General features: G+C 42.7%; 2 protein-coding genes across 2 annotated transcripts; both read left to right on the top strand.

Moving 5' to 3' along the window:
- The first annotated feature begins 3,712 nt into the window (after window positions 1-3,712).
- LOC134803735 (leucine-rich repeat neuronal protein 3-like) lies at window positions 3,713-19,654 on the top strand. Its single transcript, XM_063776552.1, has 10 exons — window positions 3,713-3,738; window positions 5,784-5,849; window positions 8,216-8,368; window positions 13,783-13,997; window positions 14,424-14,621; window positions 15,410-15,609; window positions 16,028-16,235; window positions 17,279-17,460; window positions 18,293-18,426; window positions 19,481-19,654. The coding sequence occupies exons 1-10, from the start codon at window positions 3,720-3,722 to the stop codon at window positions 19,621-19,623; spliced, it is 1,518 nt and encodes a 505-aa protein (XP_063632622.1). The 5' UTR covers window positions 3,713-3,719; the 3' UTR covers window positions 19,624-19,654.
- Window positions 9,926-12,902, top strand: LOC134803645 (ice-structuring glycoprotein-like). The gene is made up of 2 exons (XM_063776429.1): window positions 9,926-9,947; window positions 11,408-12,902. Exons 1-2 carry the CDS (start codon window positions 9,926-9,928, stop codon window positions 12,730-12,732), a joined length of 1,347 nt encoding a protein of 448 aa, XP_063632499.1. The 3' UTR covers window positions 12,733-12,902.

Raw genomic sequence — 19,654 nt, 5'->3', positions numbered from 1 at the left:
CAGTACCCACGGTAATCTTTGGTTTGTAATAAACAAGTTTATATGACAAATAGGTGCGAGTGTTACTAGTAATAGAATGTGGAAAGTTTATACTGTAGTTATCTACATATAAATAGATAGCTATATGCACCTTACTGTTGAAAATATAGGTGTATATGTTTCCTGATAAGGACTTATTGACTTATATATACCTGCATACCATAAACTATCTTCATAACTAACTTAATCAGTCTAAAGGAGACGTTCGGATATCAACTGCAGCTGTACTATAAGTAATAGTACGTACAATCGAAAACCAAAATTGCCAATCGGCGGAAATAATTCATGTATAAGCGTATTTTGGCATAGTTATAGGGAATGGTCCTCCTAATGGATGATCCCTTCCAGTGTCAGTTTGACGTCCTATTTTTGAGACATCCTGTATATCTAATTTAGTATGAAATTTTATACAGATTATTTTCGTGTAAGACAATTTTTTGCTATGGGCAAATGTTTACGAATTATTTACGAAAAACTATAAAAAGGGACCTTTAAACCCCGCCCTACCAGTTAGCTTCACCCCCACTCTCCGGTACTTTTAGTATGTAGTTCAATATACCATTCCCTACAACTATGCCAAAATATGCTTATACACGAATTATTTCCCCAGTTTTTCCTTTCGTTATTTATCTTATATATATTAAGTAAGTAAATATTATTTATTGCTCCAATAACAATATTTTATTATATTTTACAATACAATCACATGTAAAATTACTCGTTCATCACGACATCTATTGTCAAGTAGCAGTACTGATAAACCCGTAGTTGACGCTAGATGTCGTCGTAATAAGCGTTTTGGTAACAAAACATGTATGGAGCATAATTTCAGCGAGTTAAGCGGCTAGGCTAGTGGCCCATGAACGGTTTTGGAATAAAGGATTTATGTCGACCGGTCTGGCCTAGTGGGTAGTGACCCTACCTACGAAGCTGATGGTCCCGGGTTCGAATCCCGGTAAGGGCATTTATTTGTGTGATGAGCACAGGTATTTTGTTGCTGAGTCATGGGTGTTTTCTATGTAAATATTTACCTACTCGTATATAGGTACTATATTTAATGTTGTTTGAGTACCCGCCACACAAGCCTTCTTGAACCTACGATGGGGTTTAGTCAAGTCATTTGTGTAATAATGTCCTATAATATTGATTTATTTAAACTTATTATACTGTGCAAGTCAGACTCGCGTTCCAAGGGTTCCGTACATTAAGTCCGACGCACGCTTGACTACACATTTCTAATAGGTTTTCCTGTCATCTATAGGTAAAGAACTATTTTGTGTATTTTTTTCAATATTTTAGATCCAGTAGTTTCGGAGATAAAGGGGGGGAGGGGGAAATGGTAATCTTTTTGGCTATTTTATTAAATAACTTCTAACCTATTTATTTTAAAATTATAAATAATATATTTGAAATTCTCTAAATGAATCTCTCTCTCTCTCTCTCTTTCATTTGATATATACCTAGCACAGTATAGTTTGAAAAACTTAATTTTTTAACTTTCCCATTTTGGCCCCCAAAAGTGGCCCCCATGTTTAAAACTTTGGGTCACTAATTTACATATGTGTACCAAATTACTTAATTGGTTCAGTAGTAAATAGGCTGTAACAAACGGACAGACAGACGCACGAGTGATCCTATATGGGTTCCCGTATTTTCCTTTTGAGGTACGGATCCCTAAAAATGTTATAAAACCATTAAAACGCGTCCAAGTAAGATTTTTTCTTTGGTCAAGTTCATTTCATACATTTTAGCATATTTTACTATTGCAGAATTGTTATATGTAGGTATTTTGAGCGACCTCTAATATATGCGCCGTATGCACCGGCGCGGCGCAAGTATGCGCTGACCGGTTATTCGCGTGATAACGGATGCGCTCTGTGATTTTTTGCAATAATTATGTTGTTTACGAATTGGATGTGTAAGTATACATAGCTTGGTATATAGGCCAGTCAAATTAGATTTTATTCAGGAATTCCCAGCAAGCTGGAAATCGTCTTAATACCTTCATTTGGTTCTAAATTAGTATAATCCGAGTTTGCTCCATTCCAGGAGTTGTGGAAAAATTTTTTGCTCTTTTTCAGTTTTTTGCTTGTAGTTCAAAAACGGTACGTCCGACGGAAAATTTGCTCTAATCGTGATAAAAATTGACACCTGAGGATCCGAAAGATACCTTAATACGAGTTGATAGTCAAAGATTGTAAAAAAAAGGCCGCCATTTTGAATTTCTTTTTTTTTTCGTATAAATCGTGTTGAAATCCGAATTTCTTTTCATCAGTGTCTGATCCATAACAACCTTGCTGGTAGTGACATTGTAATTGATGGCGGGTCCCTTCATGTAGAAGGGATCCCTCGATGTACGAGTGGTTTTATCAATTCAAGGTAAAATGTATCTCCCAAGGCCCCCAAAATTTATCCACATCCTGGGATGGAGCAAACTCGTATTATACGAATTTAGGACCTAATGAAGGTATTAAAATGATTTTCTCAAAAATGGACAGCAAAGTCGACTTTGCCGTTTAAAAAATAGGTTGCGAAGCGCGTAGTTTATGGTCAGTCAAAAATTAAAAAGTTAAAAACATTGCAGTCTCGATTTTGGGACTGCAATGTTGCATACAAATTCCATTATTTGTCGAGTTCCAAACTTTTTAAAAGTTGAAATGGCCATATCAAATGAAGGCACAGGCCCATTAAACAGCCAAACAGATGATTAGTACCGCGACTATTTAGCTGTCTCAAATAGGTTGGCGTATTTTCGGCAGAAAAATACACTTCTATTTTTTTATTAAAAAAATAAAAAGGCGGCAAAGCTAATTTTTTCAATTGTTCCTACTTTTTTCTGTGAAAATATATACGTAAGAAAGTTGCTTTTGTAAAATATTTCTATGATATTTATATTTCTTGCACCATTTTTGAGAAAAGCACTATATATGACTCGGCTGGAAGGCTACTTGCTGGCTTCGGATTCAATTAAACGGACTCCCAAGGTCGTCCGTTTAAAACGAATCCTCAGCCTGCAAGTAGCTACTTCCGAGCCTCGACAATAATGTACTATTCTAGCTTGCTGGGAATTAATTCCTCAAAACGCTTTTTTTTCGATCTAATTTGATTGGCCTAGTAGCATTGCATAATTATATAGCCGCTAAGGCCCAGCCATACAAATGAAAATCCATTTGTCACTGAAATTTGAACCTATAGTGCATGGAATAGAGTTGATTTTGGTTTTGTTTGAAAATTGAACGAAACAAAACAAATGCGACTCTATATATTCCAATTGAATATGGTTTAAATTTAATCGAACTGAATAAGTACTTTAGGTAGGACCTTGGGCCTTAGGAGGATAAGTACTGCGGAATGGAGTATCTAAACAAACCAATTTGGTTTAAAGATGCGAAGGCACTATTATTGTTTGTCCCTGTTGTTCACTCACTGTTCTTTTGTGCCTACTTCTAAAACGTCCTAAGTGCCACGTCAAAACGGTACAGATGTAAATATAATTGTTTTCCATCGTACTTTCTCGGAAACGTTCGTATTTGTCGTGCTACGTCAGTCAACCTAGTACTTTTGTACCGAGATTGAGTGAAATAGCAAGACAATTTCGTACGTCTCCGTGAAAATACGATGGAAAATAATTATGCACTACATCTGTACTTCTGTAGATGTATTGTTGTTGCAGGGTAACAATGAAACCGACCAAATTACGTAAGTACCTAGGTTGAATAGAGGTGCCACGAATATTCGGCAACTATTCGGTATTCGGCCTATTCGGCCATTTTGCCGAATATTCGGTATTCGGCCGATTGTTGCCTACTATTCGGCCGAATACCGAATATCTGTATAACCGGAATGGCGTTCTAGTGTTCATAGGAAAGTAGCTCAATTTGGGCAGCGTCTGGAAGACCTAGATGCTAAGCGTCATATCCGCAACTCCATTGCGCATCGTGTGACCGCATCTTGAAGACAAAGTTTGGTTTTGCGAGTCACGTAAGGGCATTTCATAATCCGGATAAGAATTGTTGATGGAGTCGCCATTGCCGGATACGGCGAGGAAGGAAGAGAGAGATCTGTATAACCTACCTAAAAAGAAAAATTACGCAATAAAAATAATAGCAAACCACTATATTTAATTTTAAGTATTTTAACATGTTTTCTTGGAAAGTTGTTAAATACGAAGACCCAGCTTTTGAACATTTGTTGATTACAAATAATTGTATTTTTATCATGGATTCTGGCCCCAATTTCACCACGGTGACAGGTGCGACAATTGTAAAATCACTGTTGCTGACGTCACAGGCATCCATGGGCTACGGTTACTACTTACCATCGGGCGGGCCGTATTCCTGTTTGCCACCATCATTGTTTTATTAAAAAAAACTTGATTATATCGGAAAAAAACAGATATTTCTTTTGCGAAGTTTCTGACAATTGTCAAGATTTAGAAGAATTGTAGGTAATTCTTGACAGGTAATGAGTTATATGTCGGAATTTCGTGACAATTGTAGTGTTTTTGTGACAATTGTCATAAACTTAGCAAGAGAAATATCTGTTTTTTTCCGATATAATAAAGTTTTTTTTAATAAAACAATGATGGTGGCAAACAGGAATACGGCCCGCCCGATGGTAAGCGGTAACCGTAGCCCATGGATGCCTGTGACGTCAGCAACAGTGATGTTTTACAATTGTCGCACCTGTCACCGTGGTGAAATTGGAGCCAGATTTGATTGACTCTAACTACAGTCACTAGTTCTGAGCAACAAAAGTTTAACGTTAGCGAACGTTGTATTGTGATTGGTTGGCGAACAGTTTTCATAATTATTAACGTGACTCAAAATGTTCGCATGTTATGCCGAATATTCGGCGCTTCGGCCGAGAGAGGGGCTGAAATTCGGCATTCGGTATTCGGGGCATCTCTACCTAGGTTGTTTTTGGTAGGTATGTTGGCAAAACGTGTTTTTAATTTCGTCGCACTGCGGATAGACAGTATAAAACGCTAAGCTAAGACAATATTGTCAATATTCTAACGTGAATAAGTGAAATAACAAAACTTCCGTGAGACACAGACATATTAAATATATTAAAAACCGGTCACTCACGTATTTTAAGTCGAAAAATGCTCGACATGTTTCACTCCTTACCAAGGAGTGTCATCACCATCAGGAGCTTGCATTGACGGATCGGCGTAGACTGCGGGCCGCAGCCTTCCTCGCCCGATGACATGACGAGGCATGATGAGATTGATGAGTCTCCGCAGGTCCGTCAACTCAAGCTCCTGATGACACTCCTCCATTCGGAGTGAAACATGTCGAGCGTTTTCGACTTAAAATACGTGAGTGACCCATTCTTAATATATTTAATATTCTAACTTGACGTTAAACATTTACAGTATTCCATAAAGGATGAATCACGTGAGTCCGGGCCGGAGCTTCCGGCGCACCGTTTTCTATGGAAAGCATCACGTGATCGCCTGTCATGTCCTGGCCTGGACACGGCCCGGTCTAACGTGAATCATTCTTAATTGTGATTGTATTTCTAGGTACAGATAATATTACTGATTGTTCTTATCAATAGCGATAGCCTACATGTGCCGTTCTCAGCCAAACGGGTACTTATCGGTTGTCAATAAGGCGCTATTTATAGATATAGCTTCAATTTGAAATCAACCTTACCGGCAACCGACAATAAGTACGTACCCTTTTGGTTGAAAACGTCACAATGAGTCAGTTTAGTGTCATATTTGTGGATTTCAGGGAAAATGGACCGACACACATCCTGTTTGTTTTTGGCGCTGCTTCTCATTGGGGCCAGCTGTCAAGGTGAGTAAGATTGTTAAAAGAGTTAGACCAAGACAAGTCTGCAACGATTTTGATATCATACGCAGTGCATACGTCATAATTTTATACAAGTTTGGCGTTTAAAATAACACTTGCACTGCGTGTGCTATCAAAATCGTTGCAGACTTTTCTTGGTCTGACTCTACCGTCTCTACCCAGTCGCCCTGAATAGGTATAGGGTATTTGGCTACTACTTAGTCAAATCAGTTTCTTTTTTCGAACTGTCAAAACGATTTGCTACTATGGAATTTATATGAAACATTAGCATGTGACGTCACAATCAAGTTACCTACTCTTTATAGTTTTATACCAGTTTTAAAATAGTAATCGCGGCTAAAAATAACTGCTGTCTACGTTTCTCTATTAATCTTCTGGTGGTTTATTTCTTGCATGGTGTAAAATAATTAATTTTAAATACCTATAGTCAAATACTTTCTGTCATTTTTGGTATTAGATAATCTAATACCAAAAATGACAGATTCACTATCGTATCATCCTGAATATTGTACACGTTTTGTAAAATGTCAGATCGAAATGACAGATTGTGGAAATCGAACTATCACTTTGGTTAGTCAGCTGCCCCGTGCATAGAAGTTTGTATTGTAGGTACCTATTTGAAAAAAAAAATGTTTAGTAAAGTCTCAGAAACACACTTGATAGTGACAGTCACATACCCGTGACTGTAATTAAAATAAATTATTTTACACCACGCTTGAAATACATCACCAGAATATTAGTAGGGAAACGTAGTATACTAATAGTCGCCAGCAACATGCTGAGATGGGACCATTTCGTGACCCTTTATTTTTCACTGTTTTTTAGGGTTCCGTACCCAAAGGGTAAAACGGGACCCTATTACTAAGACTTCGCTGTCCGTCCGTCCGTCCGTCCGTCCGTCCGTCCGTCCGTCCGTCCGTCCGTCCGTCCGTCCGTCCGTCCGTCCGTCTGTCACCAGGCTGTATCTCACGAACCGTGATAGCTAGACAGTTGAAATTTTCACAGATGATGTATTTCTGTTGCCGCTATGACAACAAATACTAAAAACAGAATAAAATAAAGATTTAAATGGGGCTCCCATACAACAAACGTGATTTTTGACCAAAGTTAAGCAACGTCGGGAGTGGTCAGTACTTGGATGGGTGACCGTTTTTTTTTTTGCTTTTTTTTCGTTTTTTTTTTTGCATTATGGTACGGAACCCCTCGTGCGCGAGTCCGACTCGCACTTGCCCGGTTTTTCTATGTATGTCTATTGTCTGTGTTTTTACGAATAAAAACCTATTCTATTCTAATATTACACAATTTATATTTTAAAACCCGTATAAAACTATAAAGAGTAGGTAATTTGATTGTGACGTCACATGCTAGTGTTTCATATAAATTCTATAGTAGCAAATAGTAGCAAAAACGTTTTGACAGTTCGAAAAAAGAAATTGTGTAGTTTATAACGCCATCTCTTGCCGGGTAGATGAACTGTTGTTTCTAAGAGCAGTTTTCAAGATTACAACTTTAACATCACATAACGCCATCTGTGGTTGAGTAGCAAAATGATTATTTTGTAGTTGTCTGCCTACTACCAAAGACATATGTAACTTCGTATAAGACGAATAAAGCGTAAGGAAAAAACGTGCCTCGGAATTCAAGCAAAAGTCATTCTCGAATAGATGGCGCACACACCTTTAGCCTATCCTCGGCTAGATGGCGTGACGACACCGTTTCATATTTAACAATTTTAACACATAGATATCAGTGAATGAACATGGATCAAAATGATATAAAAATAATAAAATCATTTATCCATATATATACATTTTTTGATAACTTTATACGTTTTCATTTTGAGTTTTAGTCGTGTGTCGATAGATGGCAGTAAATTTACAGTGACTACAACATTTACAATGACAGGACCCCTCTATACTATCTATTCTTTTTGCTACTACCAACTACTACCTGCTACTACGAAGCTTGTATATTGAGCAGTCGAACTTTAGCACCTATTAGGATCCTAATGAAACCGTCATTAGGACACTAAAGCAGGCGTGGCTCACTCCGCGATTTCGTCGCTTTGCTACAGGTAGCTAAAAGTACATCCGTTCGGCCCCAATTTTGGGGTTTGCCATAAGCCGCGCGTGGCGCTGTCGCCACCTAGCGGCCATATCTGTGCTGATCGTAACAGACGCGTTTTGTTAGAGAGTGAGTCTTCTGAACCTAGTACTATTATTTATTCTGTGGTTTTGGTATGGTTTTGGTAAGAAAACTGTTGTATACTCCATACATACCACTCTTTCTCTACTTATATTTCTCTATGATTATAGTTACAACAGACTATAAATATTGTGTTTTTCTTTTAGATGACTCTACCACTGCACCAGACGACACCACTGCAAAAGACAATGCAGTGGCGAAAGAGACCGGAATCTGCCGCGTTTGCGTTTGTAAAGACGGCAAGGTGAACTGCAAGGATCAGAAGTTAGGCACTTTCTTCAAATTAGAACAATGGGCAGGTAAATATTATTACTAATTAATTTGTTTGATTTGTTTTGTTTTGTTCCGCGAACACCGATCGCGCGTCCCAGGTATCGCTGGGGCGATGAGGTTGAAGCGGACTTGCGCGATCTTCAAGTCGATAATGTGTACAGTCAGCACCAAACATAGCGGTTCAAACTACGCGTCAAAAGTATCTACTTGCTATACTCAGTATCTTTAGGTATTTAAATCAAAGTAAACAAAATCTACCCTCAAATGGCTCCTTAAGCCAGTAGCAGCAGCAGTTAGATGAAAACTAGTGTCCGACCGAAGGTTCGGTTTCGGTTTCGGTTTCGGCCAGTTTCGGCCAAAAAATCATGTTTCGGCTGGAGTTTCGGTTTCGGCCAAAAACCGGCCGAACCTTTCGGCCAGGCCGAAACTTACGAAATGGTACTTTGGACAAAGACCAAAAGTTGGGGAATTAAGTAGGATAACAATATTAATACCTACATACCGGGTGTGGCCTGTAACATGAGCAAATAATTAAAACATAATTGTACTCCTCAAACGGTGACACTTTTGTTCAACAACTTTTAAAAATTATGAAGTATTTAGACTCCCTAACTTTCATACAAAATAAATATTATCTTCAATGGACGCCATCGCCACGCCATATCATTGTGATTGACGTTGCTTGTCACGCCTTAAACCAAAATTCGCGATACATTGCGTCTTAGTATAAACTTTAAAGTGTATTAAAAATCAAACCCCAAGTTATTTTTAAAAATCGCTGAACAAATGTTGGTCAGTATATGTGGAGTACAGCATAAGTACTGTTTAATTTTTTGCTCATATTACAGGCCACACCCGGTATACTGATTCATGTATAGGTACAGAAATTAATTGGTTTATTAAGTATAAAATACAATTCCACTAATGAGGGCGCCACTGGACGGTCGACGCAGTCTTAAGAGGCTGGCAATACCTATAACGCGCACACTGTCTAATTGTATCGGAGTGACTGAGATAGCACTGTCGCATGTTACTGGGCCCTGGGCAAGAGAATAATAAGAAAACTCATCATCTTCCTCGCATGATACCGGAATTTTTGCCGAGCCGTGGCAATGGGAATGGGAGCCTGGGGTCCAATTGACAACTAATCCCAAGAATTGGCGTAGGCACTAGTTTTTACGAAAGCGACTGCCATCAGACTGATATTTTAACCCAGAGAGTAAACTAGGCCTTATCGGGACTAGTCCGGCTTCCTCACTATGTTTTCACCGAAAACCAATAGTAAATATGAAATGATATTTCGTATATAAGTTCCGAAAAACTCATTGGTCCGAGCCGGGGTTTGTACCTGCGACTTTCGGATTGAAAGTCGCACGCTCTTACCGCTAGGCCACCAGCACTTAAGGAAATAATAAGAAAACTATTGTAATAAAAATAAACGTGGATTATTTGTGTAATATTACTCGTTAACGGTTTAGGTATTAAATATTTACACATTGTGATTTAAATTTCAGATACATAAGTCAAAAAAATAAAGATATTAGAACCGTTGAATGGTAATTTTAAGCAGGGCCGGATTAAACATGTCGGGGCCCCCAGTATCAGGTCGGCCCGAGTCGAACGATGTCTTTTTCGCTCTTATTCACTCACTTATTCAGTCATTTTCCTACATACCTCTAATGGTAAATTTTAAGCGAGGCTAAAAAGGCTACGCTCAACTAGTGCCGCAAAGTTGATTTTCTCAATAGTTTATATTTTGCGAGGCTGAACAGTTGACAATTGATTAAAACGAATAAAAAACTCTTAAAAGTGTCCCCAGTACAGTTTATCATACGAATGCTCGACCTTAGCCTCACTTTTTACCTCAATTTACCATTGGTTTGTGTTCCACATGTCCTCTACATCAGCTTAGCATTTAGCCTCGCTGCACCATGCTCGGCCTGCGGTCTCGCTTTTTAATATGGTCACAATGGACATTGGTTGGAGTCTGTGCTCAACTACTTATCCTGAAGCCTGAAGCACGGCTTTGACTTCGCATGAAAGTTCGCCTCACTGGGGAACTTCGGACTATTAGGCCCAGTTGAAGATCGGTACCCGGCCTTGCGATATTTGTGAACAAAAAATTTCGCGCTCGCTGCGCTCGCGTTTATGGTTGGTTTTTTAGTTGACCCTATATCTACATGTTAGCTTGACTGGTGAATGAATAGAGTTAGACCAAGAAAATTGTACAATGATTTTGATAGCAGTGCATTAGTGCAACTAGTGCAAATGTTATTTATACGTCATAATTTCATAGAAGTTTTGACGTTTAAAATAACACTTGCACTGCGTGTGTTATCAAAATCGTTGCAGAATTATCTTGGTCTAACTCTAGTAATTTTCTTAAAAAACTGCTTAAGTAACATCAATTTCAAGGACATTGGGTTTGACAGCCCCATAATATGTGTGTAAAAGCGGTTTTATGTCATTTTTTCAACGATTTTAACAAATCTACAAAAGGTTCGGTTTCGGTTTCGGCCGAAACTAGAGCCAAAGCCGAACATTCGGTTTCGGTTTCGGTTTCGGCAAAAAAACATGTTTCGGTCGGACACTAATGAAAACATTACATGATCAAATTTACATTATGTTAAAGTCAGGTCGTTCAGTGACAGATCCAGGCGGCTTTGTATTTGGTATAATGTTACCCGAAAATGTACAAATTATTTATTTACTTTTATTTAAATACCTAAAGATACAGAGTATAGTGGAGGCGTTTTCCAAGTGGCCAGAAGTATTCAACATGGCCACTATCGAAAAATTGTATGAAATTATGTCCAGATTCGGTACACCGCTAACTTTGGTGATTGGTGATGGAGAATTTGAATATTTTTGTAATCTAAACGGAATTATGCTATGTCACACCCGTACCATCCCCGCATGCAACGGTCAGGCTGTCTTATGCGAAGGTAATTAAAATGAAATACGGTCTAGTCTTATGTCCAGCAGTAGTAAACAAGCGAAAATGGAACTTAAAATATTAGTTTGATTATCATTATTCGAAACATGGTTCTGTCCCGTGCAATTAGTCGCCGCCACCGCGGCCACCGCCGCCACCCCCGCCAACAGAATAGGCCGCCGCCAGGCGAGAGCCGCCACTGCCGCCACCGCCGCCACTGCCGCCACTGCCGCCACCGCCGCCACCGCGGCCACCGCCGCCACCCCGGCCACCAGAATAATAGGCCGCCGCCAAGTGAGAGCCGCCACTGCCGCCACCGCCGCCACAGCCGCCACTGCCGCCACCGCCGCCACTGCCGCCACCGCCGCCACCGCGGCCACCGCCGCCACCCCCGCCAACAGAATAGGCCGCCGCCAGGCGAGAGCCGCCACTGTCGCCACCGCCGCCACTGCCGCCACTGCCGCCACCGCCGCCACCGCCGCCACCGCGGCCACCGCCGCCACCCCGGCCACCAGAATAATAGGCCGCCGCCAAGTGAGAGCCGCCACTGCCGCCACCGCCGCCACAGCCGCCACTGCCGCCACCACCGCCACCGCGGCTACCGCCGCCACCCCGGCCACCAGAATAATAGGCCGCCGCCAGGTGAGAGCCGCCACTGCCGCCACCGCCGCCACTGCCGCCACCGCCGCCACCGTGGCCACCGCCGCCACCCCCGCTAACAGAATAGGCCGCCGCCAGGCAAGAGCCGCCACTGCCGCCACCGCCGCCACTGCCGCCACTGCCGCCACCGCCGCCACCGCCGCCACCGCGGCCACCAGAATAATAGGCCGCCGCCAGGTGAGAGCCGCCACTGCCGCCACCGCCGCCACTGCCGCCACCGCCGCCACTGCCGCCACTGCCGCCACTGCCGCCACCGCCGCCACCCCGGCCACCAGAATAGGCCACCGCCAGGCAAGAGCCGCCACTGCCGCCACCGCCGCCACTGCAGCCACTGCCGCCACTGCCGCCACCGCCGCCACCGCTGCCACCGCGGCCACCGCCGCCACCCCGGCTACCAGAATAGGCCGCCGCCAGGCGAGAGCCGCCACTGCCGCCACTGCCGCCACCGCCGCCACCGCGGCCACCGCCGCCACCCCCGCCACCAGAATAGGCCGCCTCCAGGCGAGAGCCGCCAATTGCGCCACCGCCGCCACCGCTGCCACCGCCGCCACTCCCGCCACCGCCGCTACTCCCGCCACCGCTGCCACTCCCGCTACCGCCGCTACTGCCGCCACCGCCGCCACTGCTGCCACCGCCGTCACCAAAATAGGCCGCCTCTATGCGAGAGCCGCCACGGCCGCCACTGCCGCCACCGCCGCCACTGCTGCCACCGCCGCCACTGCTGCCACCGCCGCCACTGCCGCCACCGCCGCCACCGCCGCTACTCCCGCCACTGTAATAGGCCGCTTCTACTAGTAGGCGAGACACGATGAGTGATGTGTCCCCGTCCCAAAATAGATTTTAAGCAATCTCAGTAGTGTTTAAAATGAAATTAGGCTAAAGGATTAATATATTTAATATTTTATTAGGTGGAGGGATGTAATATATACGATTAGCGTATGCTTTCATGTGTGCGTGGCTGCGCCCACCCCTATGCCAATATGTCAATAAACCAGTGCATAACTAGCTACCAGTGGTTTCACTTGAGTCCATGTCTACGTATCTAACAACATGATATGTACCCCGATCCCGTCCCCTCATGGGCCACCAAATAATGTTCGCTGCAACAGCCAGTGAAGCATGAATCCGTCGTGGGCCAACAAATACTCTTAGCTGAATAGGCTACAGTCAAAGGCCTATCCTCAATGAACGGTGCAAATCCCTAGGATCCTAACACTTAGCCTTCCATACTTAGTTTTATATTTTTGACCATGCCGTCTCGTCCAGCTCTCCTCGCTGTGGTAGGCCTTCCTAAGACCCCGCTGAGGCCCTATTTTCGAACGGTATAGGGACCGTGCATGAACTATAGAGGGCAGCACAGGAGCCGTCAGATTTTTGGCGCGAGGCATAAATGTGAAGTTTATGCTTCCTATGTAGCCCACAAGATGGCAGAACCTATTACGCACAAGAAAACGTACCAGAACGGTAGATGGCAGCACTTGCATTTGGCAATGTACATGTTTATGTTTCCGATTCAGACCACAAGCTGGCAGACCCTCCAATGCGCACGGTCCCTATTAGACTATGACTAGGTACTTATATAAAATACCTCCCCAAAGCTTCTGGAATGGTGTCTAGGACTTTGCACTGCCAGACTTAATCTTTGTACGAAAGGAGCCCGCCCTGTGGTCGCCGGAGACAGATTATTCTGACCGATACTTCCTTTATGAATTGTTTTGTGTTGGTATACTTAGGGCATACTGAAAATTCCTGGATCTGGCCACTTAGAAAAAAAAAGTCTCCTCATATATCAGAATCCAGAAACTTTCAGTATGGTCCACGTACAATTTACTTTCAATGTTACAGAACTAACCGACATCAACCCCACAATAGTCGACCTGAGTGACAACGTAATAACCAACATCACAATAATGGCGGACCTTCCAATTGAAGAGCTGAATCTCTCAAATAATAAGATAGAGAACATTGAAAATGCCAGCTTTAGAGATCTACAAGAGATGAGGGTGCTGGATTTGAGCTATAATAGGCTGACGTCTAAACTCAGTCCGCATGCTTTTGAGGTAAGACCATCTGCATAAAACTGACTTCCATATACTTATTGCTATCAGGATAACAGTCTTAAGGATGACTCACGCTAGATCGGGCCGAGGAGTCCGACATATCATTTTCTATGACGTCTGATCGGTGATCACGTGGTGCTTTCCATAGAAAACGAAGCGCCGGAAGCTTGGCCCCGGCCCAATCTAGCGTGAGGCGTGAGTCATCCTTTAAGAACGTCTTTGAATTCTCCAAAAATGCTGGGTCATTAAGTTAGATAATAAAATCTGTAACTAAATGTATGCCCCCCTCCCCATGGCCATCGGCCATTCAATTGCCTTGCTTGCGACACGATTATCGGTCCATCTTGTTTAGGTCTTTTTTAAATATCATCCGAAAAACAGATTTAAATATTCTTACTTCATTATAAATATTGTACTTTGTTCCAGGGTAAATTCTCCGCCGAAGAATACGAGCCACTCTCCTCCATGCGCACCCTGAACTTAGCCTACAACCAGTTCCACTCCCTCAACCAGGATCTCTTCGAGCATCTTCCTGAGCTGACGTCTCTGGATCTTACTGGGAATCCACTGACTACCATCGATCATGTTACCCTTATCGCTATCTCCAGCTTGCCTATGTTGAAGGTATGTTGAGGCCTAGGCTCCTTCCTAGGTAGGGATGCCTAAGTGGATCTTCAATGAAGACTTGTTATTTAAACTTGTGTACAAAGATTTATTTTGTAAATTATAATTAATTTAATACAGTCGAGTTTGTCGTTCAATATATTTTGGAAGTTTGCCGTTGGCTGCTGACGGCAGACGTTACATATATACGCATCCGTTCGTTGCCGATCTTCGAATTTCGGTCTTTGGCCTCGGCTTGGTTTTATTACAAGCTATGGTTTCCTGGAACTTGGCATTCAGTCTCACTCTCACGGCACGGGATTATCCAACTGAAATTATTGACATTCGGAACGGATTATTCACCTAAAAATCTAGGATAAAGGATAGAGAAAGGTGCGTCCATATCTGACGCATAGCTTCCTGGCGACCGGGTTGCAAAATTTGCCAGCTTAAATTTAACTCTCAAGTTGGCAAAGAAGCAAAAGTAGGATGTACTATACCTAGTTATGTACACATACTACGTGTAGGACGGCGGTCTTCAGTAGGATATCGTCACTACTTTGAAAAAATCTCATATCTCGCACTGCCGCTCAAAGTTAAAACACAGTAACTCTATGCATCCCATTCATAACTAGTTACCACATTTTTCTTTTGATTGACAGAACAAGATAAGACTTTTTTTTAAGTAGTCGATATATCCCTAATGTTCATCATCAACGGCTCTCATGAATTTCATAAAACGGTTTGTAGCTCGCTTGCGCCCCGAGCGTTTGCTAATTCTGAATCTTCACACGACGTTTCGTCCACAGGATCTCCGCCTCCGCTCCTGCCAGCTGACCGAGATCCCGGACAAGTTCCTCCACACACCCCGCTATCTGGAATACCTGGACCTCAGTGACAACAAGCTGACCATGGTGCCCCAGGAGTTAGAGGAGACCAAGAACCTGGTGTATCTCAACCTGAACCAGAACCCCATTGTGGAGCTGGATATGGACAAAGAGGAGGCTCTGTGAGTGTTACGGTTACTTAAACATACACGGTGGCTAAAAAATAACCTCCCGTTGCCAGGGAGGTTTTGGGATTATACTGAACTTTTATTATGGGATCAACCCCGAAATCGTGAAATAAAGTTTACCTTCCCATAGACAATGGACCAGCCAAAATGTATGAAACAGCCAAATTTATTTTTCGCTATTTTGGGGTTGGTCCCATAGTAAGCTCAATATCATCCCAAAACCTCCCTGTCAACGGGAATGCAGTTAGTTTTTAGCCAACTTGTATATTACCTAGTCTACCAATTGTACTCCTAGCATTCTCAGAACATTCAAAAGAGTTGTGTTCTTAAGCAACACAGATATAATGAATCATTATTAATGATTGTCAAATGGAAACCACATGTATTGACCAAGGTCTTTCCCCTGTTTCAGCGGTTTCCCGATGCTACGCAAACTGCAAGAGCTACACATGTGCAACATGCCAGAACTCCGCCGCATCGGCACCGGAGCCCTCGCTGGATTGAAGACGCTGTCCAAGCTGCATATCAGCTTTAATCCCAAGCTAGCTGAGATTGCGCCTAAAGCGTTGGCGAGGCCTGATGATCAGGGGGAGAACTACGTTTGGCCGCTGGTCAAGGAGGTAGGGTTTGATGCTAAACGAGGTTTTATTTGTCATTTATCTCATCTCAATAAATCCAAGGGACTAAAGTTGGCCAAGCAGATATAGCCAGTAGAAAAAGGCGGCAAATTTGAAAAATGTAGGCGCGAAGGGATAACGTCTCATAGAAAATTTGAATTTCGCGCCTTTTTCTACTGACAAGATTTGCTTGAGCATCTATTAGTGGAGTGCCCCAAGGTTACTAGGTCCGCTCTAATAAGACAAAGATAAATAGTAGCGGATCTATGCATCCTAAATGACTTCAGGGTCCGTTTTGGCAGCCTAATAAATGTCAGACCAAGAACTAACTCTTCAAAAAGTGGATCTTGTTGGAATTACTCCGATTTACTTGTAATATGACATTTATCCAAATAAGTATGCTGAATAGTAGCGGACCCAGTATAGTCCCTTAGGGCACTCCACTTGGTATTGACCCCAGATTCCTTGCTTACCCTTGCGTTTACCCAATTGCATTCTAAAAGAGCCCGGGGTCCGCTTTAGCAACCTAATGACCAGAATTGGGGCAGGCGGAAACTAGGTCTTGTTAGGATTACTCGGGGTTCCTCACGATACTTTCGCACTGTTGACGCTTTCGCAACGACATCTCAACTTCAATCCTGTAAAAGAACATTGTCAAAGTACCAAAACCTACATATTTACCTCGAGTTGTATGGCTAAAGGTGCTGATAGACATGAGCATTTTCTTATGTTATGAGCATTCTCGCGAACAGAAGAATATACTAGCGTCGAACAATTCGCCAAATCTGCATAAAACCTCGACGTTCTGCTCGACCGAATGCTCAAGTCTATCAGAATCTTACTACTACTTTCTTGGTTGGCGCGATGACCCAAAATGAGTCCTGATCGCCTCCAACACAAGAGCACGCCTCTTTGATCGGTCCAGAGCGGTATCCCGCCAGCTTTCACCTACGCCGAGCTCACAGCGTGAGTGGAGGCATATCTCCGTGAGCTCGGCTGTCAGAACCTTAAGAGTTCTAAAACATACGTATTTTCGATTGTTCCAGCTATACCTCCAATCCAACAACCTCACCGAAGTCGACCGCCGTTTCCTCTCCCGCTGGGAGATGGTTGAGAAGCTAGACGTCTCCGACAACCCGTGGTTATGTGACTGCTCCACGCAATGGATGGTTGACGACCTGGTTACCTACGTCGAGCGTCGGGCAACCAACGAGTCCGAGAAACTAGTGTAAGTTTATATAGAAAACTAGAAGCCTCCGACAACCCGTGGTTATGTGACTGCTCCACGCAATGGATGGTTGACGACCTGGTTACCTACGTCGAGCGTCGGGCAACCAACGAGTCTGAGAAACTAGTGTAATTTTATACATACAGCTTGTTGAAGAAGCGATGTGTCCGACATCCCGTAGCCGTGGTGCGCTGATGTAGTGTTTGTTCATTCATTCATTCATTCTTTTAAAATTATGGCTTCAGCCCAGTGGGGCTATTTCGCCAGTATCAAGGTCGTAGTAGCAGGGTAATACGATTGAAATTGTACGGTTAGTACAAAGACAGTGTACGGTGATTTAGCTCTTGTAAAGCGACAGCGGACTTTACAAGAAACACGTGGACAACCGGCCGTTGACTCCAAAATGATGGTTAAACGTGCTTCATTCTCTTAATTAATTCTCCATTCACTGCACACTACCACATTAGTTTACTGTATATAGGCTATCGATACTACACTTTAAACAATATTAATGAGCAAAAAACAAAGCAATTGATCACGACGCGTGACCATCAAGATGGCGCTCGAACCGGAAGTCTAGTGTTTGTTTGTCGGACTATTGACAATAATTATCATATGTGTAATGGATGGTTTGAATTTTCGATGTCTGTCGTCTACCCCCAACATTTTCGTAGACTTTTCGTTGGGTAGTTACTCAAATCTCTGTTTTGATTTTGCTGGGACGTGATATCCGCGAGTGATTGGGTAGAATTGTCTTATTGAGTAATTGCCTGTACAGACAGCGATAAAAGCTTTTATTAAAAATGACATTTTTGTCATACACCTTTTTCAGTTGCCAGGAGCCGATTGAGATGCGTGGCCTCACGATGAAACAGCTGCACGATAAGAAGAGTCATATGAGATGCGTTGACAAGTACGGCAACAGGCCAGAGAGGGACGGAGCTATACTTCTTGGCACGCTTATTGGTGAGTGTGAAGGAAATGGGAGTTTGAATTCTTGTTCCTCATCATAGCGCTTTCCCAGTTGTAGGTATTTTAAAGTAACATTTTTTTATTGGTAAAAGGTAAACATTGGTACTGGGGTACTAATTGGCGAAGTTTTAACGAAAAGCGATTACCTACCGTTAGATCTTCCACCCAAAGAAGGAAAAGCCGTGTTAGGACAATTAAAAAATGTTTCATTTACGTTTCCCCGATATTTGTATGACGTGTGGACCGATTTGGAATAATTATTTGTTTAAAAGGGGGCAAAATTGTTAATATTGGTATCCGAGCAAGCGAAACATTAAATAAAAAGTGGAATATTGTGTCTTGTGAGGGTTTCAAGATACGAGAGTTGAACAAACTTAGCTACCATGTGAAACGCATTTTCACTTTTTCACCACATTAATGAACAAAATACTAATTGTAAAATAAGTATGTAATGTACACACCAAATAAACGCTATTGATATTTAACGTTCAAAATCATTACTTAAAAGTAAGTCAACGCAAAATCGTGACAACGACGCCAAAGAACGTTGATTGTTTTTTGATGAAAATCTACTGAAAATTTTTTTAGGTTGGTATTAATTATTCACAAAATTAAATTGTACCCCCGTGGCGTCAGTGGCACGGCAAATGTATGCGCCGTTTGGCGTTCAAAAGGTTAAAAGCGGCTGAATGGCGTCAGGTCGCACAGGGGGCCGATATTTGAATTTCGAGCGTTCGATTTCGTCACTCGAAAATCGGTGAATAAACAGCGAAATGCTAATTTTTGAATTAAATTATTTGATAAATTATATTGAATTAGAATCGAGTGGTATTGAGCACTCGTTTTCAATCCCATTAGTAGAATTTAAATGCCGGGTACTGGAGATATTATTGAACAAAATACACGAAATCGAGCGGTCGAAATTCAAAAATCGGCCCCGGATAGAAACGAATGGCGAAATCTAGTGCCGGAGGCCAAGATCCACTTCGGGTCGCTGAGCCAACGAAGTAAGTAAGTAAGTAAAACTCATTTAACCTATTTGTTCCAGGGGTTCTCCTGGCAGTCCCCATCATGCTGTCTCTAATGCTGCTCTGGAGACGTGGCTACTTCGGCTGGCTCGGGTTCCGCGGACCCGTGAACGTGTCCCGAGCCTTCTACAAACGCGCCCCGGCCGACGACAACTATATATAAACTGTATTGCATTCCCAACGTTGACTGGGCT

This window comes from Cydia splendana, chromosome 27 (assembly GCF_910591565.1).
Source record: "Cydia splendana chromosome 27, ilCydSple1.2, whole genome shotgun sequence".
Classification (NCBI taxonomy): domain Eukaryota; kingdom Metazoa; phylum Arthropoda; class Insecta; order Lepidoptera; family Tortricidae; genus Cydia; species Cydia splendana.
Note: the sequence above shows the minus strand (reverse complement) of the source record. Positions and strands in the feature narration are given on the sequence as shown.

Bases quoted from the DNA above. Each gene is read 5' to 3' on its own strand.
- LOC134803645 (XM_063776429.1), top strand. From the start codon at position 9,926: ATGTCGGGGCCCCCAGTATCAG. The intron at 9,948-11,407 runs GTCGGCCCGAGT...CCGTGCAATTAG, and splicing joins GTCGGGGCCCCCAGTATCAG to TCGCCGCCACCGCGGCCACC.
- LOC134803735 (XM_063776552.1), top strand. The intron at 5,850-8,215 runs GTGAGTAAGATT...TTTTTCTTTTAG, and splicing joins CATTGGGGCCAGCTGTCAAG to ATGACTCTACCACTGCACCA. The intron at 13,998-14,423 runs GTAAGACCATCT...ACTTTGTTCCAG, and splicing joins TCAGTCCGCATGCTTTTGAG to GGTAAATTCTCCGCCGAAGA.